The sequence below is a fragment of the Lynx rufus genome, unplaced genomic scaffold (assembly GCF_022079265.1).
Source record: "Lynx rufus isolate CCGP_SWC_20201006 ecotype Redwood Valley unplaced genomic scaffold, mLynRuf1.p SCAF_4, whole genome shotgun sequence".
In the NCBI taxonomy this organism is placed as follows: domain Eukaryota; kingdom Metazoa; phylum Chordata; class Mammalia; order Carnivora; family Felidae; genus Lynx; species Lynx rufus.
This window is the reverse complement of record NW_025814856.1, coordinates 442,631-469,634: the sequence shown is the minus strand read 5'-3', so window position 1 is coordinate 469,634 and position 27,004 is coordinate 442,631. Positions and strand designations below refer to the sequence as shown.

Here is a 27,004-nt window from a genome sequence, read left to right as displayed (position 1 = left end):
GCCTGGAGTGGAGTGTGCTTAGGATTCTGTCTCTGTCTCTCTCTGTCCCTCCCCCATTCATGCTCTGTTTCCCTTCAAAAATACAGAAGGCAAAAACTGCAAATGGAAACTTCAGGAACTAACAGCCGCCTTGAATTCCTTGATGTTTGTCAAACACAGAAGACAGAGAGAGATCCCGGCTCCTACACCGACGTACAAAATGGCTTAGAGTAAGGTGTGGGCCGATGTGCAAAGGGGGCCACTCAGGCCTGGCACCCCGGCCGCCCAGGGCTGCACCCCAGCTCCGGCCTCCGAGTCAGGGGCTCTCTGGGGTCGGCAGGTCCAGCTGGTCTCCCTCCCAGGTCACCTGTTTTTTTAAGAGACACACAGAAACAGGTGGAAAACGTCTGGTTGTTTTTTTTTTTTTTTTTGGAATAACCATTTCTTCTAGAGAAGCATGGCTGACAAAGGCTGTGAGTCTGTCTGGTGCTGGTATTTTCTGGAATGGATCATGGTTGACCCCCCGCCTGCTGTCTACAACTGATCAGCAGACACGTCGGGGACAGAGCTGGGACCGTGCGGCTGGAGGGTCTATGTCTTTCTGAACTTGAGTCTGTAAGCTGCGTGGACGGGCACGGCCCTGGCACGGGGGCCGCTGCACCGCGGCATTTCTGTCCTGACGTTCGGAGAACCCTGTCGGTGAGGTAGAAGACAAAATGCCGATTCCAGAATACTCTCCACGTTGGCGGTTTAAATAAAAAGTATGCTCGCCCGGCCGGTGGTGTCGCTAGAGGCCGGTCTGGGGTGGGGTTGAGAATGTGCAGATGCCGAGAGGACGGTGCCCCCCTCCCCAGTCCCTCTAAGCTGAAAGACCAAACGGAGCCCACACAGAAGACACAGCCGCCGTGGAGGGTGCGGCCTGGCACCCACCCGCCCCAACAAGGGTGGTCCGAGAGACTCACACCCAAGAGGTGACACTACGGAGCTCAACGAGTCATGGCCGTTTATTAAGAGGCGGAGAAGCTGGAGCGCAGGCATGGGCGGCCCTGGCTGCTGGAAGAGCCAGGCGGGCCCGAGAGGGGTGGCCCGTCACGCCGGGCGCCGCTTGCAGTCCCTGCCGACACAGAGGCAGGTCCGACCCGGCCAGCCGGGCCCGCATCCTGAGTCCAGACATCCAGGGCCCAGGTGCCGGACTGGGCTCTGCTGGCCAGCGTCCCTGGGGACGCGCAGGCGCGGCACAGGAGAGAACCTGAGGGAAGTGGCGGCAAGGTAAGCACCAGATGTGGGCGGATCTGCAGCCGTGGGCGGTCGGAGGCGGCACTTCCTGCCCTTTCCGAGGAACCACCGAGTTGACAGGCAAGACCGTGGAGCTGGGCGCTCCACACGGGTGACCTCGTCGGTCCGGGGGCTCACGGCAGCCACTCGGGCTGGGAGCAGGAGCTGGAGAGGGTCCAGGGTGCAGCTGGGCTCTGCTCAAGGAGGAGGAAGAGCGGGGACATCGGCCAGACCAGAGCACCAAGTTGGGGGGGGAGGGCCGAGCACGTCCAGTCTCGGGGTCTCTCGGCGCAGAGGGGCGGCAGCGAGGGCCCGAGAGTCTGCGCCATCATCTAGGCCGAGGTGCCTACCGGGCCTGTGGGTTCAGGGGTGCGGCTGGCTGGGCTCGTGGGCTCCTGGGGGGGTGCTCTGGCCCCCGTCTCCTCGGGCGCAGACAATGCCGGGGGCTGCTTCGTGGGCAGGGAGCACTTGGCCAGTCCTTCGCCTGGAGGCGGCTGGGAGAGGCCAGTGTCTGAGTCCATCTGGGGCTGGGGGCCGTCGGCTGAAGACGCCGCCCAAGGAGACTGAGGTAGGTCCTTCTGTAAGAGAAGAGGCCACAGTCAGGCGTGGGACGAGGACAGGAAAGCCCGGGGACAGTGGACAGGGGAGGGCAGATGAGTCACCGTCCCCCGAGGGTCCAGCTCCAGACCCAGGAGCCACCTTCCCTTGGGGCCAAGTAGCACCAGCCAGAAGGCGGGACCACAGGCCGGTGACCCAATGCAGAAACGCTGAGCCTTGTTCCCCGGCCTCCTGAACCTTCCAGAACTTTGCCCTGTGGCAAAGCCAGCACTCCTCGGGACTGAGAGCCTCTGAGGACGGTGGGCGATGAAGCCGGGAGCGTTTCCCCGAGGGCCCGCGGGAGGGCCCAAGGCCCTATCATCCATCGGTTACGTTATCTGGTTCATCTATCAGGTTAACCTGGGGCCCTGCTCCGTTCGGCGCCTCTAGGCCAGGACGGAGAGGGTGCGAGTTTCAACTTCCACAAAACCTGGCACGGTAACACCACACTCAACCAGCAGCGCTCCAGAGGGACACATGTCACACTCAGGAGCTCCTGTAACTGACAAGGCTGGTCCCGGTGTCGCCCGCCTCTGTGTGCTACTGACAGGGCAGCAGAGGCAGCCGCAGCCTTTCCATACCCGCAGGGCGTCAGCTCTGTCCCTGCGCCACTGAAACACGTGCCCTCGTCCCATCGAATGTGCTGCGCTGCACCAAGAGTGGCCTCCGTCCCTCTCCTCTTCTGTCTCAAAAACCAGGAACAGCAAGCCACTGGCCGTGATCCACTCCACGAGGGGGGCGGTGGCGCCACAGGCTGAGCTTGGTTCCTCCACCTGGCCTTGCACAGCTTGCCCCCGGGCCCCCTGCCCTTTCCCCGTCCTGGGCGGACAGCCCCCACCCTGGCAGAGGACCTCGGGGGCCCCCCCAGCTCGGCACTGTGTTCCCAAGGGCTGAAGCAGCCGGAAGCCAGTATCCCATCACATGGGGTGTTACGGTCCCTCGGGACTGGCACCTCTAGTAAAGGGCTGTTAGCACCATCCTCAAGCCACACCCAGTGGGACGGCACAAGCGCGTCCCCTCTGCTGGGACGGCTCGGACCCTTCAGAGCCACACGGACAGGACACCAAACAGAACCTTCTGGGAACGGGGACAGAGGCCGCGGGGTTTAGTCGTGAAACTAGGAGGTTTTACTCAACTTTAACTCTAGTTAGGGCTTATTGGGTTATTATTTCTCGCAGACAGTCATAGCAAACGGGTATTCACCGCAAAGCCGCTGCCCGTCCAGAACATGCCCAGCTCCCTGCGCCAGAGCGCCAGGGCGCAGCTTATCATCAGCGTGCAGGGCACCAGGTAGAGGAGGGCGGGCTGGCCGCGCTGCATGAGGGCCAGCGCCATGAACGTCACCAGGAGGCCGATCCCGTAGGCTGCAGGGAGAGACGGGCGGCGTGTTACCCCCACGGGTGGCCCCGCGGCCCAGCACCCGCCTGCGGCCGGGATGCCGGAACGGGGACCGGAGAGGCGGGGCGCCCGCCACACGGTAGCGCATGGGGCACCCGGGGCAGGCAGGGGGCTGCCTGCCTGCGCACGGATGCGCCTGCGTCTTCCGGCACACACACCCCTGCCCGGTCCCACCGGGCGCCAGCGAGAAGGCGGGAATGAGCAAGGCTCCATGGCTGAGCCCCGGGTCTGGAGCCACAGGGGCAGCGAGAGAAAGGCCCGTTAACTGCCTGAGCACCTGTCTGCTCAGCCTCTAGCTAGGAAGAGAATTCTGGAGAAGAGTAACGTCCGCACAAAGTTACAAAAGCAAATGTTCGTAACAAGCTGTGATTGTTCGAAAGGCCGTTTCCATTCTCATGAGATACCCGACGGAGCCCCGAGGGGCGAAGGTCCGAATAAATCCCACACGTCGGTTCCATACGTGAGCGCCAGCGTAGAAGGACGCGCGTTTACGCACGCACACACACGTACTTGCACACACAGTCACGCACGCACACGCTGCTGAACCCGAGGGCCGGCGTGCAGGCGCTCTTTGCGCTAATCCTGCAGCGGTAAATCCGCAACCGTCTCCTCGAGGAGTTAGGCTACAGTAACCTCCTCCGAGATCGCGGCTCGCTCGGCGGTCCTCACCTCCGGGGAGAGCTGTGCGTCACTTACCGGCGGTCCACGGGAGCGGGCTGCAGCTGCGGCTGCGGAGGAGAAAGGCGCCCGCTGCCCGCAAGGTCCGCAGGCTCGACAAGGAACCACACACACAAGCCGGCCAAGCGGCTCACACACACAAAGCCCTTGCAACGGTACCTGAAGGATGAGTGTGGTGTGTAAAGCCCAAGGGAAGGTTTAGGGCCGGCAAAGGGGACGAGGGGGCGTGCCTGCAGCCGTAGCAACCGGGGTGGGAAGACACAGGCGACCCCAAGGTACGCCCGGAAGGTCAGCCCCGGTCGTCCTGGTGCTCCCAGGGGCATTTACAGGGCCTCGCCTCTGCCGGGGTGGGCTGCCGGGGCCCGTGCACGCGGCCCACGACGCGGGGGAGGGAGTCGTCAGGCAGCCCCTCCCCCAGCCTGGCTCCCCCACGGCGGGGGACACGCATGCACACGGACAGGCGCCATCAGGCAGGCTCGCTGCTCCTCCGGAAGGGCTGACCAGAGGTGAGCAGGCCGGCCGGTCTGGAAAACTCTCAAAGCAATCGGGCTCCACAGGACAGGTCGGTTCTGTAGCAATGGCTTTGGTAACCAAAGAAAGAAGTAGACAAGGACAGAACGAAGGACGGACAGATACAAGGAGGGCGCTTACCCACGGTGCAGGCTACAAAGTAGACCCTGGACGACTGCACCTGGATGTCGAACCTGTGGCAGTAGGCCACGAGCAGCCCTGCGGGGAGAAGGCGCGTGGGCCCGGCGGCGTCCCGTGTGACGGCCGTCCCTGCTTTCAGACGGGGCTCGGCGGCCAGCCCGCCACCCAGGGGGCAAACCCCGCCTGCTCCGCTCAGGCTCCACCCACTGGACGCTCCCAAGGCCGCCCACCTCGCACCCCAGTACCTGGCACCAGGATGTCCCCGAAGCCCAGGAGGGAGAAGGGCCGGTCACACAGGGCCAGCGGCGAGGCGTTCAGTCGGGGCACCTTCAGGACCATGGGGAGCTGGGGAGAGCAGGAAGTGCCATGTCCGGGGGGGGCCGCGCGTGCCCAGCACTCTTCTCCGGGCAGCGCCCCGGCCGGGGGCCCCCTACGTACCTTCTCGTGGGTGGCCGAGTCCGAGGGCCCGGTTGCCACCTCCACCATGATGCTGTTCCCACTCTAACAAAGGGGGGGGTGTCAGAGAAGGGGCACGGGGACAGGGGGTGCAGCGGCAGGGCAGGGCAGGGGCGCCCACCTTGGTCAGAAAGGGCGTGATGAACACAAAGAAGACGTCGTAGACAAAGAGCACCAGCAGCAGCAGCGTGCAGGCCTGGGGAGAGGACGTCCTGAGGGGCCGCGCTCAGACGGTCCCCGGCGCACACCCCCAGGCCGCGTCCCCACCCCCACCTCCCCCCACAAGGCTCAGCCGTGCCCACGGGACAAAGCAGCTAGGGGCAAATCTGAGCAAATCCAGTCCCATCCCCTGGAGCCACGGGAGACCAGGGCAGCACGTGAGTCAGGCCACGGTTCTGAGTGATGGAAAAGCTGGAAGGCAGGTGGCTCCAGCGACACGCATTCTGTGGCTTTGGGGCGGTGACGCCCCTTCTTCACGTCTTCCCGTGGACTTCTCGGTCCTGCCCACGGGGCCTGCGCTGGCGCTGCCGCCCCCTTTTGCCTGTGTGTGCGCGGCTCACCAGCAGGAAGTTGACCCGGCACCACCACGGTGGCCGCCTCGGGAAGGACCCTGCCCTGCGGCCGCCTTGCGGCCCCACCCGGGCATCCTCAGCGCCAAGCTGTCACTGGCGTGGCCGCCACACTGGGAGGCGATCCTGCGGCTGATCCTTAAGCCCTGACACCAGAGAGGTGGCGGGACGGACAGAGGCACAAAGAACATGCTGTCCACAGGGGACCCGGGACACCCTGGGCGGACACGGGGGCGGGCCGGCCTGCAGCCGCCCTGAGGACACAGCCCCCTCCCATCCGGCGGCCCCACCCCCTTGGGACCCTCACCTTGAAAGTGGGGAGGCGGATGGTTTTCAACATGTAGAGGCAGAAGGCGACGCCCAGTGCGTCCTGAAGGATCCAGGCCCACCTGGGGAGCAGAGTGGTGGTCACCCGCTGGGGCAGGGGCTCCACCAAGAGCTATGACCCGGCGGGTCGCTCCCTCCTTGGCCACCTTGGCTCCCAGCTTGTGCAAGCTGTCCGTTCCCAGCCTGACCCCATGCTGTGAAGACACAGGCACGGGACCAAGGCTGGGGGGGAGGCGGGGGGAGTGAGGCAGGAATGGGTGCACACGCTCAGGGGCTGTCTCTCTTGGGTGGTGGCGTTCACCCCCACATCACGGGACGGGGTGGGGGGATGGGGTGGGGACACTGTGCAACTATTGGACTCTACCGGACTCAGGTTTGCTTCAAAACTATTTTTTATGTGATTTAGCAAAGCCAAATGCTCGCCAGCCAGGTTCTACACCAAATCTCTTGGTGCCAGAAATGGGAGCTCAGGGACTGCAAGGTGGCGGCGGGGGGGCGGGGGGGCGGGTAAGACTGTCACCCCAGCAGCTGCAGGGAGCTCCCCCCCCACACACACACAAGCCACCCCGCCCGGTCCACAGGCTCGCCCGCGCTGGGGCGGCAAGGAGGCCGTGGCCCAGGTTACTCATCAGACCGGGATGAAAACATCTCCCGGCCGGGGCAGCCGCAAAGAGCAAAGAGGAGGCTTGCGGGCGGCCAGTGGGCGCCCAGACGCAGAGGGAACTGGGCCTGTTCTAATTTTAAAGAACAGAGCGAGTCTTGTGGCTCGAATCTAACCGTGAGAGCTCGTGTTCCCTTTGTGTACAAAGGACTCAAAATATTTTCACGTTTTCCTTCTGCCCAATTAAAGCTGTCGTGGCTCCAAACGGCAGCGCGGCCAAGAGCGGTTAACCGCCCCAGAAAAGGCTCGGAGGGAGCGCCAGGTGGTGTCAGGGGCCGGCGGCCAGGGCCTCCCTGCACCAGCGGGCACCCCGGAGGCCACGCGCTCGCTCAGGGCGCCCGGGGCCAGGAGGCTTCGCGGGAACCATATCCACATTCCAATCACAGTTCACGTGGCAGCCGACAAACCCAGTGACACCGGACGCGGGCGGCACCTGGCCGCCACACAGCCCGGCTCACGGTCGCGGGGAGACGAGCACAGAGGGCATCTGAGGACAGCCCGCGGTGGGGGGCACTCACTGGTCCTCGTTCCGGAAGACACCCCACACCACGCTGACGGCCAAGCAGAGCAGCGCCAGAAGCAGCATGCTGACCCGAGGCCGCTTGTGGAAGTAGGGCAGGCTGTTGTCGGGGACCCTGGGGGCGGGGGGGGGGGGGTGCGCAGCTGTCAGGGCCAGCTTGTTCCTCACCTCCACCCAGCACCCAGAGGGTCACTTCCACCCCTGCCCCAAACCCTGGGCCCCTCATCCTTACGGGGCCTCCTGCTGCCCCCGCCTCCGTTCCCTATTGAACTCTGCCCTGACCTCTTAATTGACTTCTAGAAGGGAGGCCCCCCAGGTCCAGGGCAGACAGAGCAGGGGTTGGCACGTGGGGGTGGGCAGACCCCAGCCAGCGCCGAGCCGGCCCTGCCCTCCTTCAAACCTTTCAGCGCTCGGCCACTGGCCCCTGGCGGCCGAGGGCCCCAGGGGCCTGGACCGGCAGCGCCTTCGGCCACACGGCCCTGCCCTGCCGCCCCTGCCCTGGACCCACATGCATCCACATCGCCCCGCTTCAGCCCCGGTGTCGACACTGGGCCTGACCCAGAATGGGATGTAGGGAGAGAGAGGCTGGGGAACCACCACCCGCCTCTCTGCTCTGCCCTACTCCTGAGGCCGCGAGCCCCAGCCTGCACTGAGTGAGCACGCGTGGCCTGCCCACGCCACGCCAGACTGGCCGGGGGCCACAGGACAGGGAGGGGGTCCTCGGCACCACTGAAGCAGAGCTTGGAGCTCCAGGGGCCGGGAGACGGGAGACCACCAGGGACAGGCCGAGGAAAGGTGGCAAGGTGGGACCTCAGTGAGCGGCGCCGGGGGTGCAGGGCCGGGCAGGGGCCTCCCGCGGGGGGCTTACCTACATCTGCCGAACGGCAGCCTCTGGACCAGTGGAGACAGGCAGCTGTAGAGGCCCGTGGAGGAGGACAGGCAGAAGATCCCTATGATCACATAGACTGCGGGGCGGGGTGGGGCGAGCGTTGAGGGCCGGGGGCCACCTGGGTCTCCCACCCTGCCCCCCGCCCGAGAAAGGGCTCCAGGTGTTCGTGCACCCTAGCTGGGTGGCCGGCAGCTGGTAACGAGAGGGACAGTTCCCCGAGCAGAGGTCCCCTCCTTCGGGCTGGCGGTGGCGGCCCGCGTTCGCCCCACCACCGACTTCTCAAGTGGAACCCCGCAAGCAGGTGGAGGGGGGACCCGAGACCGGGGAGCGGGGGTACGGGCCTCAGCGTCCCTCTGGTGAGCCGGGGGCGCACCGAGCTGGTCGTAGAAGTAGTACAGCAACACCAGCATGGAGCAGCACATGACCACGAAGACACAGATCATGACGGGCGTCACGTCCACGGCCTCGTCCTCCTGCTTCTCGGGCCCGTCATCCCGCTTGTGTTTCATGTACCTTCTTGGGAGGCACAGCTGGGTCAGGGGCACCCTGCCGGCCGGCACGGGGACGGGGAGGGGCGGGCAGGGGCAGCAGGACGCAGGGGTCCACGGGGCTGAGGGGCGCCCCCTCCACGCCCATCACACATCCCTGCTGTCCCTTCGACGAGAGAGCCGGACCCCACCCCGGGGACCTCGCGAGACCACGCGGCGAGGGGCTGCCAGGCGGGCCCCAGCCCCAGGAGCCAAGCCGTGACGGCCGCTTTTGATGGAAAGAGGCGCGATGCCCTCGGCCAGTGCTAGGACCACCCGCGGACCCCAACCCGGCACCGACCGCGTCACGGGCTTCCCTGGGCGGCCAGGGAGAGGTCTCCCCGGGACACTCACTTCCTCACGTCCCGGCTCCCGGCCCAGTAGCCCCCGAGGGCGACGGTGCCGACGGCCATGACGAAGATGATGACCATGTTGTAGTCAAGCATGGGCTCGTTGGGGGCATACAGCGCTGCCCTCGCCGATCGGCCAAAACTCTGCCTCGGGGAAGGCACCGGAGCTCAAGGCGGGGGCTGCTGTCCCGCCCCCTCGGCCACCCAGAGAGCCCAGAGCAGCCCACGCGTGGAGCTGGGGCCCGGGGAGAGCCTTCGCCTGCCACTCCCACCCCAGAGAAGTCAACTGTCGGAACGAGCGTCACACGACGTCCGGTGAAGGGGCCCACGCGCGTGCGGGGACACGAATCCTAAACCTAGATGCGTGTGCGCGTGCGGGAGCGGGGACGTCGCCCCGGGGGAGCTGTGAGGCTGCAATCAGGATCGAGACATGTCCTGCAAATTGCCAGAAGCTTCCACAAAGATTGAACGTTTCCATTTTAATTGTGTCTGGAAGCTCGCCTGTTCTGGAACCAACAACTCCCCCGATGGTGGGTGCACACAGGCCTCTGGTCAGACGGGGCCGTGTGTGGGCAGGGAGAGCCAAGCTCAGGGTCTCCGGCGTGTGGGCGGGGCCGGCCGGTCTGGCCCGGAAGCCAGTGTCCGGCTGCCGCTCGGCACAGAGGCCCCGGAGCCTGGGCGCTCTGACCGCTGGGGCCAGCGTCTCCGTTCCCACGGGTCAGTGTCACCACCGGCCCCGGGTGGGCGGCCTCACTCGTGGGTCCCTGCCCACCCCTGCCCGCCAGATACTCACGGCCTGGCAACAGCCGCAGACCGGAGGACGTGGGAAACCCTACCTTGAAAATGTCTAGCATGTCTTTGTAGCTGAGCAGGGCCACGGGAATGCCGATCTCCTCGTACTGTGTCTTGTTGCCTCCTGGAGGGACCTGGGGGCCGAGAGGAGGGTGTGGCGGGAGGGGGGCCCTTGGCTTCCCAAGGGCGAGGCGGCCTGAAGAGCTAGCCCTCCCGGAGGCAGCTTGGGCCGGGGTGGGTGTGTGTGTGTGGGGGGGGGGGTGTCTGCCCCTCCCCACCGGGGGAGGAAAAGCTCTCCTTCCGTGTTCAAGCCTTGGGGTCAGGTTGCTCAGGTGTCACTCTGCTCTGGGGGGGGGGAGGGGGGCCTGCCTGGGGGAGAGGCAGGCGCGTGGGATGTGGGCCCATGCCAGCTGCTCCTCAGAGGGTACCCCCGAGCTCTGCCCCGAGGCCTTGTAGAGCGAGATGGGATCCGGTCTCCCCAGAGCCCCCGCGACTGCTCAGGAACAGGTCCCCCTCCAAGAGACACGGGTCCGCAGCCACGGTCAGCAAACCAAACCCCGGTCTCGAGGCCCCGGGGCCCTACCAGTGTCTCCCTGCTGACGATGAGCAGTCCGCGCGCCCCGCCGCCCTGGGCCAGCCGCACTTTCTCGTAGAAGGTGCAGTTTCCCCGCGCCACCAGTGGGATCTGGTTGCTGAAGCCTTTGGCCGGGAGGTCAGGCGGAGAGCAGAGCACAGAGGCCGTCCAGTCCCGCAGCTGCAGGAGGGACTGGGGAAGGGGGCGTTGACACCACCTGATCTAGAAAAGTCAGTGGGGGGCCGCACACACACACACACACACACGTCCACACGCCTGAGCGCGAGGCCAACGGGAGGGGCAGGGGGTGGCGTGCGCTCAGAGAAAAGCCCCCAGAAACCTTCCCAGCATCCACTGCAAACGGAACACAGGCTGGGCAGGCGGGAGCCGTGGCCTCGGCAGTGAGAATCACCCACAAGCCCATCCAGCACGTGGGGGGTGGCCAGCGCCCCCGGCAGGGGCTGTGCCTCAACACCACCCGAACGTCCTTTTGTTTCTGACCAAGGAAACCAAGCCCCAGAGAGGTGATGGGGCCCCTCTACGGTCGTCTGAGACCCCAGCAGCCCCTCAAGTGTGACCAGGCCCCCCACGTTGGTTTCCCAGCTGAGGCCCTTCCTCTGTCCTCCAGCTGGTTCCCTGCAGGGTGAGACTTGTAGCAGTCCCCTCAGACAGCAGGCTGGGGAGCGGAGGGTGGCAGCCAGCAACACAGACCGGACCCCAAGTCAGGAGGGGGCACCCCAGAGCACTCCGGGCCTGCAGGGCCCCAGAGGGGACGCCCCAGTGGGTACTCACCGCTTTGCTCAGGTCGTGGGGCAGGTGGGCCCACTGTGGGTTGTAGAGAATGCAGTAGTCCTTGCCTCTGGGGCCCCCTGACTCGGAGACCACGTGCACCATGCCGTACTCACAGGCCACCTGGGGTGACAGGGCGGTGAGTCAGAGAGCTCAGCACCGGGGCTTGACAAGGAGGACAACCCCCACCCCCCAGCTCAGGGTTTGGGCTGGTTTCTTCCCTGGACAGGACGGATGGGACACCTCCATCCGCATCTTACGGCAGAGGAACAAGGCAGGGACAAGCTTCTCGAGGGAGACCTGGGTGCTGGCCGTGGCCGTGGCTCTCACGGCCGGGACAGCACCACGTCACGGGGCCCTCCAAGGATCGACGGGACGGGGAGAATGAAACCCCCACGGCTCCGTCACGAGGGGGACGTGGGGAGCCAGCGGGTCTGTCCAGGGGCTCCAGGCAGAGGCCGGGAGCACAGGGCCAGGCAGGAGGCCTGGAGGAGCTTTTCTGCACCCCAGCAGGTTTGGGGATTGCCCCTGACCCTGGAAACCAGGCTCCTGGAAAATCTGGCCACTGACCAGCGAGGCCAGCTGGGTCCAGGCCCCTGGTGCCAACTTTCCGGCGGGGGGGGGGGGGGGCGTCAGACCCAGTGATGTGACCGGCCAGTGGGATCCCAGGTCAGGACTGAACCCCTTGCCCTGGGGCGTGGCTGGGAACTGCCAGACTTCGCCACAGAGCAGGGTCGTGCTGACGTCATCATCAGGGCGCGCACAGCTGTCCCTGCCAGAGCCTGCCTCCCCACACACCTAACCCTAACCCCACACAGCCCCGGCTCCCCAGAAGGAGGGAGGAGGAGGGAGGGGAAGGGCCACCCCCAGAGGGTCAGGAGGATCCAGCAAGCTTCGTCTGAACTCAAAGCAAGGCACAGGGGCAGATCCGCGCCCTCGGAGCACTGGACGGCCCTCGAGGGCAGTGGGGTGGCTGGGGGCCTGGGACAGAAGAGGCCGACAGCCCTCTTTTCTGCTGAACGCCAGCTTAATCTATGTGACAATTCCATCACACAAAGGTGTCCCCGCTCCCTGTCTCCATCCCTCCCTGGAGCCGCTGCCTGGCCGTCAGGTGGACTTGATTCGCAAGACCTCTCCCGGCTCCTCCCCTACGCTGGCCTGGGGCAGGGGCGCAGAGCATGACCTCTGTCCCTCAGGAGGGCTTTGTCACCAGCGGGCCACGCGGCATGTGACGCCCAGGTCTTGGCTGCTCTGCTGGCCGGTAGGCTTGCCCCAAGTCTGAGTAGCTCCCCAGGGTCTGCTGAGAGGGGAGGGGGTCTCAGGAGAGACACGCTGTGCGAGGTGCCAGGAGGCTGAGTCCAGCCACCACACCCAGGGGGCCCTGCGCCCGCCTGACCCCCGAATCCTGCTGTGTGCACCTAGGGCTCTTGGGGCCCCCGTGTCTCTAGCTCGTGCTCCCCGTGGGCTGCAAACACCTCAAGGCCGAGATGGAAAACTCACTCCTTGGTACCCCAAGAATCTGCCAAGGAGACACACGTGCACCGGCGGGACCCAGCTGGCACCGCCAGACACACACCTCACCGTCGGGGCCGAGGGTCCTGATGGCTCACGGCTCCCAACACCAGGCCTGGGGCCCTGACGGGCTTTCATCCGGCCAGAGCCTCGGTGGGAACACAGCAAGGCCCCGGCTGTTCCGGGAGCTTCTCACCCGGGCCCTGCTCACTTGTGGCGGCGGGAGCGTGGACCGACCCCCCCGGCCTCCCAAACCCGCAACCTGGAGGCCAACAGGAGGCACTGGGTGTCCACCTGCGCTTCTCCGAGGCACCCGGCCACCTCTCTTCCAGCTGGCATCTCCACTCTGACGTTTCCGTCTGCCGCCTTGAGCCAGGGACCCAAGGCCACGCGGACTGCTGGGTGTGCTCTGTGAAGCCGTGCTTGACACAGCACCCAGCTCTAAGAACCCGGGCTCGTGGCAACAGGGCCAGGGGCCGCCCGAGGCTGACCGGAGGTCTCCTAGCATCTCGCTAAGGCTGTGTCCTTCCCCGACCTGCCCTGGCCAACCTCCGCTCACCTCAGTCCCTCCACCAGAGACAGAACTTCCTAACTCCTAATGTCCCCCTCTTCCAGATTCTTCCCACCAGACTGTCCCCCAAGGGCATCCTTCACCCTGGCTGAGGCCCCGCGTACCGTGCCTGGCCGTCTGCTCTTTCCAATGGGCCACCCCGTGTTCAGGACCCCAGCACCTCCTCACCGTGGGCCACTGTGGAGCACGTCCGATCCCCAACCCACCGGCCTCCTGCGCCCCACCTTCCGTGCTCCTGAATACGTTTCATTGGAGCGCGGCCACCCGCTCCTGTGCGCAGGGCTTCCGGCTGCTCTCAGTGACCACGGCAGAGCCGGGCAGTCGCTACACAGACCACGTGGCCCACAAAGCCAGAAATATTCACCATCTGGGCCTCTGCGGGACACCTTTGCTGACCCCTGATCTGTGGGACCCAGGTTGTTGGAGAAAAATGTCACGTGTGTAAAGGGGGAACGAGTAGAAGCTTCTAGAAAGGTCACTGCGGAGTACAGACCTCCGTCCCCACACTTGGCACAAGCAGCCTCCTGCTAAATCAAGCTGCGCTTCCGTCGGATGCCCGCGTACAGTCTCCTCCCCCACGGAGTTAAAGGAACCAGTAGATGCTCCTCAAAAGGACCCGATGTGCTACAAGTGGGGCTTGGCCAGTCCCGGTCTGGGATAACGGACAGGCCGCCTTCCGACGTGTCACGGCCACCAAGTAGGTTCAGGAATGGCGAGGGAGCCCGTGACTCAGGGAGACCGCGAATGCATTCCACATCAGGGGGTCTGAGAAGAGCCAATGCGTCCAGGCCAGAGGCAGCCTCCCCTCTAAGACTTGGCAGGTCTTAGGAGGAGAGGGGGTAGAAATAAGAACCCAGGAAGCTTGGAGATGCTGAGGCAGAGGAGGGGTGGTGACAGGTGGAGGAGGGGCAGAGGGGACAGGTGGAGAAGAGGGGACAGATGGAGAAGAGGGGACAGATGGAGGAGTGAGGACAGATGGAGAAGAGGGGACAGATGGAGGAGGAGTGAAGACAGGTGGAGAAGAGGGGACAGGTAGAGGAGGGGACAGGTAGAGGAGTGAGGACAGATGGAAAAGAGGGGACAGGTGGAGGAGGGGCAGAGGGGACAGATGGAGGAGGAGTGAAGACATGTGGAGAAGAGGGGACAGGTGGAGGAGGGCCTGGGCTGATAGAGGAGAGGAAGACAGGTGCAGGAGGAGCAGAGGGGACAGGTGGGGAGGGGGGGCCAGTAGAGGAGGGGAGACAGGTGGAGGAGGGGGAAGGGAGTACCGGGGCGGGGAGGGAACCAACTTTGCTCCGGGTCTGTTACTGGCCTTGACAGTACACTTCCGGTAGCCACTGGGGGAGATGTGTCTATCTGGGGAATCCCCCAGCCAGGGTCACAAAATGGTAGCAAATGAATTCAGGGCTGTCGGCAAGCAGCCTCCTACCCGGTGGAAAGCTAGTCTTCTTCCCAGGCAGCAGGACCCAAACTTCTAGAGAGAGCCACACCCGCACGCCCAAGGCCGCCTGCCCCGTCTCACGGCCAACAGACCCGACCGGGCCGTGTTCCGCGAAGGGCACGCACAAGGCTCTCCGCGGCTGGCGCGCAGGTCGAGGTCCCGCCCGGGAGAGAGCCCGAACGCCCCAGCACCGGGAGCACTGCCCTCCTAGGTCCGCCCAGGAGGCCGCGGCGAAGCCTGCCCTTTACCCTCGGCCGCCAGCCACGCCCACCGCTGCCCCTCCCCCTGCCCTCCCGCGAGCCTCCTTCAAGTGCATCCGAAGGGCCTCCTTGGGGGTGTCGTCTTTCTCAGGGCGTGAGCATGATATCATCCTACACGCCAAAGTGGCCTCTTCACCTTCTCAAAATAAAATATCAGCTCTCACACCTCCACCCCTGTTCAAGCTCCTCCCATCACCGGCAACACCCTCCCTCTGCCTTGAGACCTAGCAAACTTTTTTTTTTTTAATGTGAAGTTATTTACTTAATTTTGTATTATTTACTTACTACAATTTTTATTTTTATTATAAAATAACTATATTATGAGATAGTATAAAATACGTACTCAGCTCAACTCACTGTATTTTTTTATTGTTTATTTTTGAAAGAGAGACAGAGTGTGAGCAGGGGAGGGGCAGAGAGAGAGGGAGGCACAGAATCCGAAACAGGCTCCAGGCTCTGTCAGCACAGAGCCGGACATGGGGCTCGAACTCACGAACTGTGAGATCATGACATGAGCCCAAGCTAGACGCTTAACCAACTGAGCCACCCAGACGCCCCTCAACTCACTTTAATATTTTGTCACATTTGCTTCGGCTTTTAATTTCCCCGTTTTTTAAAAATAATATATTTATTTTTAATTTGCATCCAAGTTAGTTAGCATATAGTGCAATGATTTCAGTAGAATTCAGTGATTCATCCCCTACGTATAACACTGAGTGCTCATCCCAACAAGTGTCCTCCTTAATGCCCCTTGCCCATTTAGCGCATCCCCCCACCCGCAACCCCTCCAGCAGCCCTCAGTTTGTTCTCTATCTTTGAGAGTCTCTTGGGGCGCCTGAGTGGCTCAGTTGGTTAAGCGTCTGACTTGGGCCCAGGTCACGATCTCACGGTTCTTGAGTTCGAACCCCACGTCAGGCTCTGTGCAGACAGCTCAGAGCCTGGAGCCTGCTTCAGATCCTGTGTCTCTCTCTCTGCCCCACCCCGCTTCTACTCTGTCTCTGTCTCTGTCAAAAATAAACATTAAAAAAAAAAAAGTCTTATATTTTGTCCCCCTCCCTGTATTTGTATTATTTTTGCTTCCCTTCCACGAGTGAAGTCACATATTTGTCTTTCTCTCACTAATTTCCCTTAGCATAATACACTCTAGTTCTATCCACACTGTTGCAAATGGCAAGCTTTCATTCTTCTTGATTGCTGAGTAATACTCCATTGTATATATATACCACATCTTCTTTATCCATTCATCCGTCAATGAACATTTGGGCTCTTTCCACACTTTGGCTATTGTTGATAGGGCTGCTATAAACATAGGGGTGCAAGTGTCCCTTCGAAACAGCACACCTGTATCCCGTGGATAAATGCCTAGTCGTGCAATTGCTGGGTTGTAGGGTAGTTCTATTTTTCGTTTTTTGAGGAAGCTCCAGACTGTTTTCCAGAGTGGCTGTTTCCCACCAGCAGTGCAAAAGAGATCCTCTTTCTCTGCATCCTCGCCAACATCTGTGTTGCCTGAGCTGTTAATGTTAGACATTCTGACAGGTGCGAGGTGGTATCTCCTTGTGGTTTTGATTTGTAGTTCCCTGATGATGAGTGACGTGGAGCATTTTTTCATGTGTCGGTTGGCCATCTGGTTGTCTTCTTTGGAGAAGTGTCTGTTCAGGTCTTTTGCCCATGGATTATTTGTTTTTTGGGTGTTGAGTTTGATAAGTTCTTTATAGATTTTGGATACTAACCCTTTATCTGATATGTCATTTGCAAATACTTTTCCCATTCCGTCAGCTGCCTTTCAGTTTTCCTGATTGTTTCCTTCGCTATGCAGAAGCTTTTTATTTGGATGAGGTCCCAGTAGTTCATTTTTGCTTTTGTTTCCCTTGCCTCTGGAGACGTGTTGAGTAAGAAGTTGCTGCGGCCAAGATCAAAGAGGTTTTTGCCTGCTTTCTCCTCAGATTTTGACGGCTTCCTGTCTTACGTTTAGGTCTGTCATCCATGTTGAGTTTATTTTTGTGTCTGGTTTAAGAAAGTGGTCCAGGTTCATTCTTCTGCCTGTCGCTGTCCAGTTTTCCCAGCACCACTTGCTGAAGAGACTGTCTTTATTCCACTGGATATTCTTTCCTGCTTTATCAAAGGTTAGTTGGCCATACGTCTGTGGGTCCATTTCTGGGTTCTCTATTCTGTTCCATTGATCTGAGTGTCTGTTTTTGTGCCAGTACCATACTGTCTTGATGACTACAGCTTTGTAATACAGCTTGAAGTCTGGGATTGTGATGCCTCCAGCCTTAGTTTTCTTTTTTAGGATTGCGTTGGCTATTCGGGGTCTCTTCTGGTTCCGTACAAATTGTAGGATTGTTTGTTCTAGCTCCATGAACAATCCTGGGGTAATGCATTCAGTGCTAGGTAATGCACTGAATATGTAGATTGCTTTCAGTAGTTAGCGACATTTTAACAATATTTGTTCTTCCTATCCAGGAGCGTGGACTTTTTTTTTTTTTTTGGTGTGTGTGTGTGTGTGTGAGAGAGAGAGAGAGAGAGAGACCTGGCAAACTCTTATCCACCCTTCAGAACACCCTTTAGGTGCCTCTGCTTCTGAAAAGCCTCCCCAAGCAAACCAGGTCACTCTCTCCATGGTGCTCCCATTGCCCTTTGTCCACTTCTCACTTTGTTCTCCTTCAAAATGTCTGGAGAGCTCAAAGTCCCTGCCCTCACCTTGCTCAGACGAGGAAATGAGTGAGCAGCATCGGGAGGAGTGCTGGGAGCTGGGGAGGGGGTGTCCCAGAGAGCGTCTCTGGGGAGGAGGGAAGAACAAGCAAGCTGAGACCACAAGGATGACCAGGGGCATCCCAGGGAAACGGGGAAGACCAGAGAACTGAGCGCCCTCTGCAAATAGAAAAGGAGAGGAAGTTTCTTCCCAAGCAGCCAAACCACAGAGGCCTCCCAAATGCACTGAAAGCCGTGGGAAGGCTCTCATCTGGATGCCACGAGACTTGACACACTTTCAAAGAGGTCACTCCTGGTGTGTCCAGGATGGATTGGAGAATGTGGGAGACGAAAGTGACCACAGAGAGAACACTGGCCACCAGGAGATACGTGGAGGTGGTGGGCTGGAGTGGATACATCAAGGTTAATGGCTGTGGGTGCAGGGCTGTAGGGACACCATTCCCTGAACTGCATAACCCAGGGGAGAGAGGACTTGAAAATAAAAAAAGGTGCTTATGATAATGTACATAGCCGGCTCATGGCAGGTCCCCCACTCCCCGGGGAGACCCTTCACTTAAGTGCCCAAGAAGATGCACGCCGCACGCAAACCACCCCATGCATCATCTCGCTCAGTCCTCGCTGTGCTCCTCTCTTCCTTTTGCAGAAGCGCAACAGACGGCCAAAGAGGGGACCTCCCTTGCCCAAGGTCACGGGACAAAATGCAGGGCGGCGATGCGACCCCACTCCCAGGATGGGCCCCTTGCCGCTCCCGGACAAAGTCAGGCACTGGGTGCCGCGTTGGACGGCTCACCGCAACCACGGGGGTGGGCGCTAACAACGCGCGCAAGGGGAAACTGAGGCTCGGGGAGGGGCAGCCCCCTGCCCAAGGCCACGGGGCCAGGCAGCGGCGCCCCCGGCGGCGGTTGGAGACCTCGAGACAGAGCAGGGCCTGAGGAGGTAAGGGAATTCCCAAACTTCAGACCCCGGCACAGCTGAGTGACGCTGCAGCTGGGGAAGGCTCCAAGGCAGGAAAGAGAGGCTGGCCGGGGACAGGCCCGCAAGGTCACGGCCGAGCTCCGGGCCTGGGGGCCACCCGCGCTGGAGGCGCGCAAACCCGAGGCGGGTCCCCAGGCCAGGCCAGTCGGGGCTTGCGCGGGGCCGGGGCAGAGGGCCCGGGTGCCGCAACCGGCGGGGCCGGCGGGGCCGACGCAGCCTCACCTGGGCCGCGAGGAGCAGGAAGGCCGCCGCGAGCCGCGCCAGCGCCGCCGCCGCCGCCGCCGCCGCCGCCGCCGCCATGTCGGCCGGTCCGCAGGCGTCGGCAGATGTTTCCCAGCAACGCCCCGTCGCTCCTGGGCGCGCCTGCGCCCTGTGTGCTCCGCGCCTGCGCGCGAGGGCAGGGTCAAAGGGCGCGGCGGCAGCGCCTGCGCCGAGCGGCGCGGTGCGGCAAGATGGCGGTGAGCGCGCGGCAGGGCCGGCTGGGCGGGCGGCGTGGGACCCGTCGGCGCTCTGCGCCTCACGCGCTCTGCTTCCCCTGCAGGACAAAGAGAAGAAGAAAAAAGAGAGCATCTTGGACTTATCTAAGTACATCGACAAGACGATCCGGGTGAAGTTTCAGGGAGGCCGCGAAGGTGAGAGCCCGCCGCCCCCACGCCCTAAACGGTTTAGGGTGAGTGACGGCAGAGGCGAGAATGGTGGCTGATGCCTGGGCACCGCTTTGAGCACTTTGCTCGGATAACTCGAACCGGCCTTCTAACGTGGGGAAATTGAGGCACGGGAACGGGTCCCAACCACCTAGAGGCACAGAGTTGCAGCCGGGACTGGGATTCCCGGCTTGCCTCCTGTGCGGTGCTCTCCCTCCGAGCCCGTCCCGGGCAGCGGTCGCAGCCCCTCGCCGATCCCCCCTACACCAGGTTCCTCAGGCGCCGCACCGGTGACATTGGGGCCACATGGTTTTCGGTTGTGAGGGCTGCCCTGGGCTCCCTGGGGTGTTGAGCAGCACCCCTAGATGCCACCAGGTGCCGGGAGCATCCCTTCGTTTTGACATGCAAGCCAGACATCTCCCCGGTGGAGACCACTGCCCCTATCTACAGTCGATCTCTAAGAATGGGCCACGGAGACCCGTTAGAAACAGGTTGAATCTCCGTGTTTGCTGCTCAGTTCTTCCAGGCTCCGCGCCGGCTTAGGGTAAAGGACAGCCTTTTGTACCTCTCAGTGGCACGTGGAGCCCTCAACTACCACAGGGAGGAGAGGTATACGCTTCCTTTGCCTGGAGTGCTCCTACCAGGCTAGCTTGTTACCCGTGTTAAAGCACAGACCTCAACTGAGGGAGTTTTAACGATCTGTTGGCTTTCTTCAACAATCCGTGAGTCAGGCAGCGACCCATCTAGCAGATGGAAGGGAGCGGAGAGGCTGTACCAAACAGAAGGTTTTTTTGTAGGCGGGAGGGTGCAGGAACAGACAAAAAGTGGATTGTTTCAGGGGAGGTCACCTTCCTTTGGGGGATGGCTGGGGGTCCACCGGGAAGATGGCCTCACTTGGTGCTGGCCGGGAAATTCCAGACTGGTTGGAGTTACGTTCCTGGGAGAGCCGAAAGTGTCTCCGTGTGGTGGTGTCCACTTGGCACAGGTGACTCCGTTTTCGGTCTGTTTAACTCCAGGTTAACCTCAGAGTCCTTTTCCTGCTCTCAGCTCAAGGTTCTTGCTCCGGGAAGCCTTCCCTGAGTCTCCTCCCCAGGCCATGCCCCTTGGGTGTGAGCTCCTGGTATCACCTGTCACAGCCCCCAGCTTTATGCATGTGAACACGCTGATGACCTCTGCATCTTCCCCCTGGAACCTAGTACGGAGAGGGCAGGAGTGAGGCCCAGTGTCGCTCGTGCGCGTAGGCAGTGTGGCCTAGGTATGGTGGCTGCCCGGCCTAGCCTCTGGGTTCTAGAGCCAGACGGCGTGGCTCCAAGCCCCGGCTTCTTCATTTGTCACACAAAGCTGTTTCTCCACCTCCTCGGCGGGCGGCAGCGGGGAAGGAGCAAAGGGTCACGGGGGTGCTTTGCATCGTTCCTGACACCAGTGAGCACTTGAACCAACGTTTCGTTTACTCAGCTGCCTGTTTGGTCTTCAGTTTATCTCATGAGACAGCGAGCCAGATCCCTTCTCACGGGTGATCAGGTGGCGTCAGCAGGGTTAAAACACAGCGCGTGATGGGGCGCCTGGGTGGCTCAGTCGGTTAAGCGGCCGACTTCGGCTCAGGTCACGATCTCGCGGTCCGTGAGTTCGAGCCCCGCGTCAGGCTCTGTGCTGAGAGCTCGGAGCCCGGAGCCTGTTTCCGATTCTGTGTCTCCCTCTCTCTCTGACCCTCCCCCGTTCATGCTGTCTCTCCCTGTCTCAAAAATAAGTAAACGTTAAAAAAAATAATAATAAAACACAGCGCATGCAAGTGTGCGTAGCCGGCAGCAGAGAGAATTTGAACCCGAATAGACGTCCGCCCCGTCCGCACCATGCTGGCTCTCGGACTTACGAACGAGATGCAGCTCTTGTTTTTTGGGGTGTCTGTCCTGGTTTTCCACCCTCCATAGCAAACGGCCACCAGTTCAGCAGCTTGGGCAACACGAATTTATCACCTCGTGGTGTGCGTCTGGAGTCTGGGTGCCCTGGGCCCGAGGTCTCTCACAGGCTGCGGTCAAGGGGGGGCTTAGAGCCTCTTACCTCAGGCCCAGGGCCTTCCTCCAAGCCTGCTGGTTGCTGGTAGAACTCAGTTCCTCATGGCTGCAGGACTGGAGTCCCCGTGCTCTGCTGCGGGTGTCCAGGACGCTTGGCTCACCCAGGACTCTGTCCACAGCGGGGCAGTTTGCTCCTTCCAGGCCAGCAGGGAAACCTCTCCCACACTTCCAGTTTTTTTCTTGCAGAAAATTCCTGTTCCCTTCGCAGCTCATCCAGTCAGGTCAGGCCAACCCAGTGTAATGTCTCTTTAGATGAACCAGAGGTCCGCCGACTTGGGGACTCTCGTCACATCTACAGAATCCTTCTTCCTTATCGTCAAAATAACCTAATCGCATTAGGAGTAGGCACCCCACCGGCACTCACAGCACCCCCACACACACACTTGAGGGGAGGGGCTGCCCACAGTGGTCACCAGGGAGGGGATATTAGCTCCATTTTAGAACCCCACTCGCGCCGCATGAAGGAGGGTAGACCCACGGGTGCCGGTCCCCTGCTCTGGGCTCCGTGCCACATGCCCGTATGTTATTGCCATCCGTGCTGTTCGCGACCCCATCGGGGAGATCCTCGTAATCTGTTTTGCAGGGCAGGGAGAGAGGAAGCACAGAGCCAGGGGCTCAAGCCCAGGAAGTCTGAGGCTGGCAGATATTTTCTGTAAAAGGCCAGAGAGGAAGTATTTTAAGCTTTGCGAGCCAGAGGACCCCGGTCACAATTCTGCAGCGTGAAAGCAGCCATAGACAGTACGTGGCCAAGCCAATGTGGCTGGGTGCCAGCGAAGGTCCGCGCGAAACGCAGCAGGCTGGATTTGGTCCGCGGGCCGCAGTTTGCAGACCCCCGCCCTACGCCACACGGGGCTGGCTGCTGGTCGTGCCCAAGCCCGTTCTCTGTGTGGACGCTACAGCTGCGTGCTCTAGTGACGCGGGGGGACACGTGCTTCTGCCAGCCGTGCCTGGGACAGGGAGGCCTGAAAATGGGAGGAGTGAGGCAGGGGGGGCAGGGGGCTTTCAGGGCACATCATACAGCTCCTTCCTGTGGCTGAAGAGTCCTCTCTATCCGAGGCTCGCCATTGCTTGCTTTTGTGTGGCTCGTGAATTACCTGAAATTCACATTTCTGTGTTGTAAGTGAGGTTTCGCTGTGGCACAGCCACACCTGAACGTCCACTTGTGGTCTGGCTGCTTTCGCCCCAGGAGGGCAGAGTGGAGTCGTTGCCATGGGGACCATGTAGCCCGCGTGGTTGAGAGGTGCAGATGTGCGCCGGCCGGCCCTTTGCTGAAGACATTTGCCAACCACGCTGGGGGGGGTGAGAGTCATCCTCGCTGCTCCCCTTCTGGAGCCCCCTCACTTTCCCCTTGGTCCCTGATCCCTCCCGCCCCAGAGAGGCCGCTCCCACATCAGCCCCTTCCTGGGGGGTGAGCCCCCATCTCCATGTACTGCCTCCCAGGCGCTGTGTGCCCCTGTCCCTGGAACGACTGTTTGTTTTACGCTTTTCCGTTTCTCTTCTCGGTGATTCCTACAAGCCAGCGGCATCCTGAAAGGGTTCGACCCACTCCTCAATCTCGTACTTGATGGTACCGTCGAATACATGAGAGGTGAGCACAGCCACGGGCCTCGGAAGCTCCTCGCCAGGCCTGAATTTTTCACTGCTCCAAACCCACCAACCTGCCCCTGAATGAAGGACACGGTCCTTGTGAACCAGGTAGCTGGTCTCCCCCGTCTCCTGTGTCCTCAAGTGGACTCTCTGCTGCTAACAGGGGGTCCTGTTCCCCTGATTCCCTGCCCCGGTCCCTGTCGCCAAGGTCCCCAACCCTCCATCAGGCCAGCACCTGCCCATCGGCTGGCTAATTCTCCAGCTCGGCCTGCCTGAAACTTTAAGGGGATACCCAGACCTAGGAGGGAGGCAGGGTCCTGCCCCCCCGGGCACTGTCGCTGTTACCCTGGTGAAAAATTAGCGGGGACGCCAAGGGGCCTTTGTGCGGAAGCTTGGTCTCGGCAGAATGGCCGCCACCCGGCCTGTCGCTTTGCCCTCGTTTTCCGTCCTCCTGCCGGGTCCGCCCAAGCTGGAATCCCGGAGGCAGGATGAGTTTCTTCCTTTGTGAAAGGACAGCCCCACCGCGTGGGTCCACTGGGAAAACCCTGCACTCGGAAGCAGGCCAGGCACCCGGCTGCACGCTATTACTCCACACGGAGCCTGCTCCTCGCGGGGCCGGACTCCCCCGTGGCAGGAGTCCGTGCCCTCTTGTCTCAGCCCCAGAACAGTGGTTACCCTCTGGTCTCTGATGCACTGGGCCACTGGGCCCTCCCCTGACATGGTGCAAAAGCAGTAAAGGTTCGGTTGCTGTCTATGCCACGGGGTCCCTCTCATCCCACCGTTAACTGCCCGCTGACATGGGGCGGACGGTGCCCCCACGCGGCTTCCGAGATTTTGCAGGAGCCAGGAGTCCCAGACCGATTTTTATTCCAGCTGCTCATCGCAGTGTAGTCCCTGGACCTCTGCTGACTCAGATGCCAGGGCCCCCAATGAGCTTCGTGAGCCAGCGTCCCCCAGGCTGTGTTGTCATTGTAGGAGGAGGGCAGGTACAGACACTGTTGCCAGACCTCTTCCTGGCTCTGTGGTCCGTGGTTCACCCAGGCACGAGGGCTGTGTGTCTGGGCTTGAGGAGTGAGGGTGAGGCACCTGGCCTGCACCCAGGCCACCAGGTTCCCTTGGATTTGGGTCCTCAGAGCCGCCACCCCCACCCCCGCCACCTGGCATGCGGCCTTCCCATCAGGCTGGGATGCCGCCTCCGGGCCGCCTCACGCCCGCCCTCCTTCTTGCTCTGCAGACCCCGACGACCAGTACAAGCTCACAGAGGACACCCGGCAGCTGGGCCTGGTGGTGTGCAGAGGCACGTCTGTGGTGCTCATCTGCCCGCAGGACGGCATGGAGGCCATCCCCAACCCCTTCATCCAGCAGCAGGACGCCTAGCGGGCTCGGAGGGCCCGGGACACAGCCTCCCGAGGACTCGGAGCTGCCCCTCCCGCATCACGCGCCACCGCAGGAATGGGGTTTCCTTCTTGTATAGGTTTTGTTTTTGTTTTCTTAATAAAATCGCAAACCTCAAGTGTCCGGGAGCCCCAGCATCTTGCTTCTAGCCTTGGCTTTCTGGCCAGACCGGCTCCCGGGGATTCAGTTCGGCCCCCCGGGTTGTCAGGCGCTGACCTCGGTCGTGCTGGCACTGGCGGGTTCAGAGACGACCGGGCACACGCTGTGCAAGCCGAGGGACGGGGACGTGGGAGGCAGGAGCCCCCTGCAGCTCTATAGCAGGTGCAGCGCCCCCAGGCCCGCCTGTGGTCCCAGGAGGGTGGACGGGCACACACCTCCGTGGGAAGGCCCCGGCGGCGCGTCCCTGCCTCTGCTGTGTCGCTCCAGTGCCGCCTCGTGCCAGCCAGCGTGGTCCCCGAAAACCAGGGCCTTCTGGGCCATGCTGGTCATGCTGCTGCCGACAGCCACGGCTGCTCAAGAACAAGGCAGCCACGTTGTCTTGGCCGGGCCCTAAAGCACACCGTGGGCCCTTCTGGAACCCCACCCTTGCCGGCTGGCTCCAGATCGTCCTCGGGAGTTCCCCCCCCCCCCACCATGTCCCCTCCTCAGAAAGTGGGACGTCTTCTCTGATCCTTGTTTTCTAAACTCCTAGTGCTTGTTAGGACCCTGCCCCCACAGGATGGTCCCTGCCCGGAACAGGCTTCCTCCCTGACTTGTCACCAGGGGGGCCGAGGGGGGAGGGGGAGACGGGTTGGGAGTAGGAACTATGGACCCGCGACCCCCTCACTACCAGCAGGGCCCGTGCAGGATGCTGGCGGCAGACGGGACCGGGGCTCCGAACGGGGCCGGACGGGCGCACGTGCTACCTGGCCGGCACTGCCACCAAAGAAACCGAAACCAGCTGGCTTCCGGCTTATCGCGGGGATCTGGGCTCTGTGTTCGCCGCGGCCACTGGGGATTAGTTATCAGCCACCTGGCCAACCCTGTGCAGTCTCCTCATCCCTCCTGCCTGCTTCCACTGCCGCCGGGCCCGGCCCTGCCTCCACCAGCTGCCTTATCAGAGGCCTCATCCCCGAGCCAAATCCTCAGCAGCTGGGCATTGGGGGGGGGACGCTGGGTTAGCTGCGGGCGGCAGCCCCCGGGGAAGGCTGTGACCTAGAATCGGCACACCCCACGTGCCGGCATCCGGGCCACCAGGCCTCGCTGCTGGGGAGTGACGCCCCGGTGCCCATTTGACAGTTGGGGGCCCACACACGGTCAGAGAGGCCACAGGATAGAGGGACCGAGACCCCAGGCCCTGGAACGTCTGCTCCTTCGCGCACCTAGGCCACCCAGTCTGAGGCCAAGGCACAGCCTGAGACCGAGACCTCGGGGTCACCACTGAGTCCAGAGCCCTTGGCCATGAGGTAGGGCAGGGACGGGGTGCGACGAGGTCTGGGAGGCCAGTTAGACCTCATTAAAGCCCCAGGGGCAGCCAGGGGACCAAGACAGGGATGCCTGGCTTCCCAGCCCCTAGCTTCTCCCGCAGACCAACTAAAGCTCGGCCCTGGTCCCCCCACCCCCACCCCACCATCGCACACCCCTGTGCTCCAGGCCTCTGCCTGCCCTCCCCTCCCCCTCAGCAAGCTGGTGAGGGCAAAAGCTGCCCTCTGCAGCCACAAATCCAGAGTTCAAATCTCCTGCAACTTGCTGTGTGACTTACAGTAAGTGTCCCAACCTCTCCTAGGCCCCCTTCCTTCTCTATTAAGTTCAAAAACAGGCCGGGTATATCGATTCTGTGGCCAGGCACCGGGCCACCGCTGTATGGGGGGTTGGTTAAGAGCGACAGCTTTGCATTCAAGTCTGAAGATGAGAACAGAATGCCCTGGGACCCCCCCAAAGAGGGAAACCTCAACCCTGGGGGCTCAGGCAGAGCTCCCCAGAAAGGGGGATGAAGTGGGTTTGTTCCATTTAACCATATCTGCCCTCGAGAGTCCGTTTGACCCCCTTTGTAAAAGACTGGAAATAACCTAGCTTCCCATCACCGGGGGATCTGCATTATAAACTCAGGTTCCCAGGGCCCCTGGGTGGCTCAGTGGGTTAAGCACAATCATGAGATCACGACCTCACAGTTCGTGGGTTCAAACCTCGCGTCGGGCTCTGTGCCGACAGCTCGGAGCCTGGAGCCTGCTCCAGATTCTGTGTCTCCCTCTCTGCCCCTCCCCTGCTCGCTCTCTCTCTCTCTCTCTCTCTCTGTCAAAAATAATAAGCGTTGAAAAAATCAAAACTTAAACTCCGGTTCTTCCGACCAACTGTAAAGCAACTTTTTGCAAAGAGGTAGCTCTCTGCATGGGGGCGGGGGTCGGTGAAATGCAGCCACAAACGCTCTGCAGCTCTCCCCGCGAGAGGGGGAGTCTTTGTCCACCCCTCCAAACCCGGGGCCTAGCTTTGGTGATAAGGATGTGGTGGGAACGAGGTGGGAATTCAGAGTCTCCTTCGCCGAGGGGCCTTGCAGCTTCCGCCTTCCTCCCACTGGAGCGAGGCCACCGCCGTGATGGGAATTCAGAGTCTCCTTCGCCGGGGGGCCTTGCAGCTTCCGCCTTCCTCCCACTGGAGCGAGGCCACCGCCGTGAAGGCGTAAGAAAGCTGGGCCACTGACCGAAGGCTGAGAAGCCCTCGTGGGAGCCCTGAGGCCTCCCAGCCAACAGCCAGCAGGCACCAGGGCCCTCGGACTTGTGACGGTCTCAGAACTCCTGGCCCAGGCGGCCCCCCTGAGCCAGCCCAG

At 61.9% G+C, this 27,004-nt stretch overlaps 2 protein-coding genes across 4 annotated transcripts; one reads left to right on the top strand and one right to left on the bottom strand.

Annotated features, from left to right (window-relative positions):
- On the bottom strand, positions 1-21,836 carry SPPL2B (signal peptide peptidase like 2B). Of its 3 annotated transcripts, none has more exons than XM_047096120.1 (15): positions 21,206-21,836; positions 11,036-11,155; positions 10,253-10,435; positions 9,714-9,803; positions 8,882-9,021; positions 8,374-8,516; positions 7,980-8,076; positions 7,110-7,226; positions 5,911-5,992; positions 5,156-5,230; positions 5,017-5,079; positions 4,824-4,923; positions 4,579-4,656; positions 3,055-3,215; positions 1-1,832 (listed from the first exon to the last, which is right to left on the bottom strand). In XM_047096120.1, the coding sequence occupies exons 2-15, from the start codon at positions 11,135-11,137 to the stop codon at positions 1,587-1,589; spliced, it is 1,677 nt and encodes a 558-aa protein (XP_046952076.1). In that variant the 5' UTR covers positions 11,138-11,155; positions 21,206-21,836; the 3' UTR covers positions 1-1,586. The 3 variants fall into 3 exon arrangements, with proteins under 3 accessions (XP_046952076.1, XP_046952075.1, XP_046952077.1); XM_047096119.1 differs by lacking the exon at positions 21,206-21,836 and adding an exon at positions 18,726-18,834; XM_047096121.1 differs by lacking the exon at positions 21,206-21,836 and adding an exon at positions 18,726-18,840 and having other exon boundaries at positions 1,744-1,832; positions 2,988-3,215.
- On the top strand, positions 18,927-24,319 carry LSM7 (LSM7 homolog, U6 small nuclear RNA and mRNA degradation associated). The gene is made up of 4 exons (XM_047096122.1): positions 18,927-18,961; positions 19,045-19,135; positions 22,736-22,807; positions 24,041-24,319. Exons 1-4 carry the CDS (start codon positions 18,956-18,958, stop codon positions 24,181-24,183), a joined length of 312 nt encoding a protein of 103 aa, XP_046952078.1. The 5' UTR covers positions 18,927-18,955; the 3' UTR covers positions 24,184-24,319.
- Positions 24,320-27,004: the final 2,685 nt, after the last annotated feature.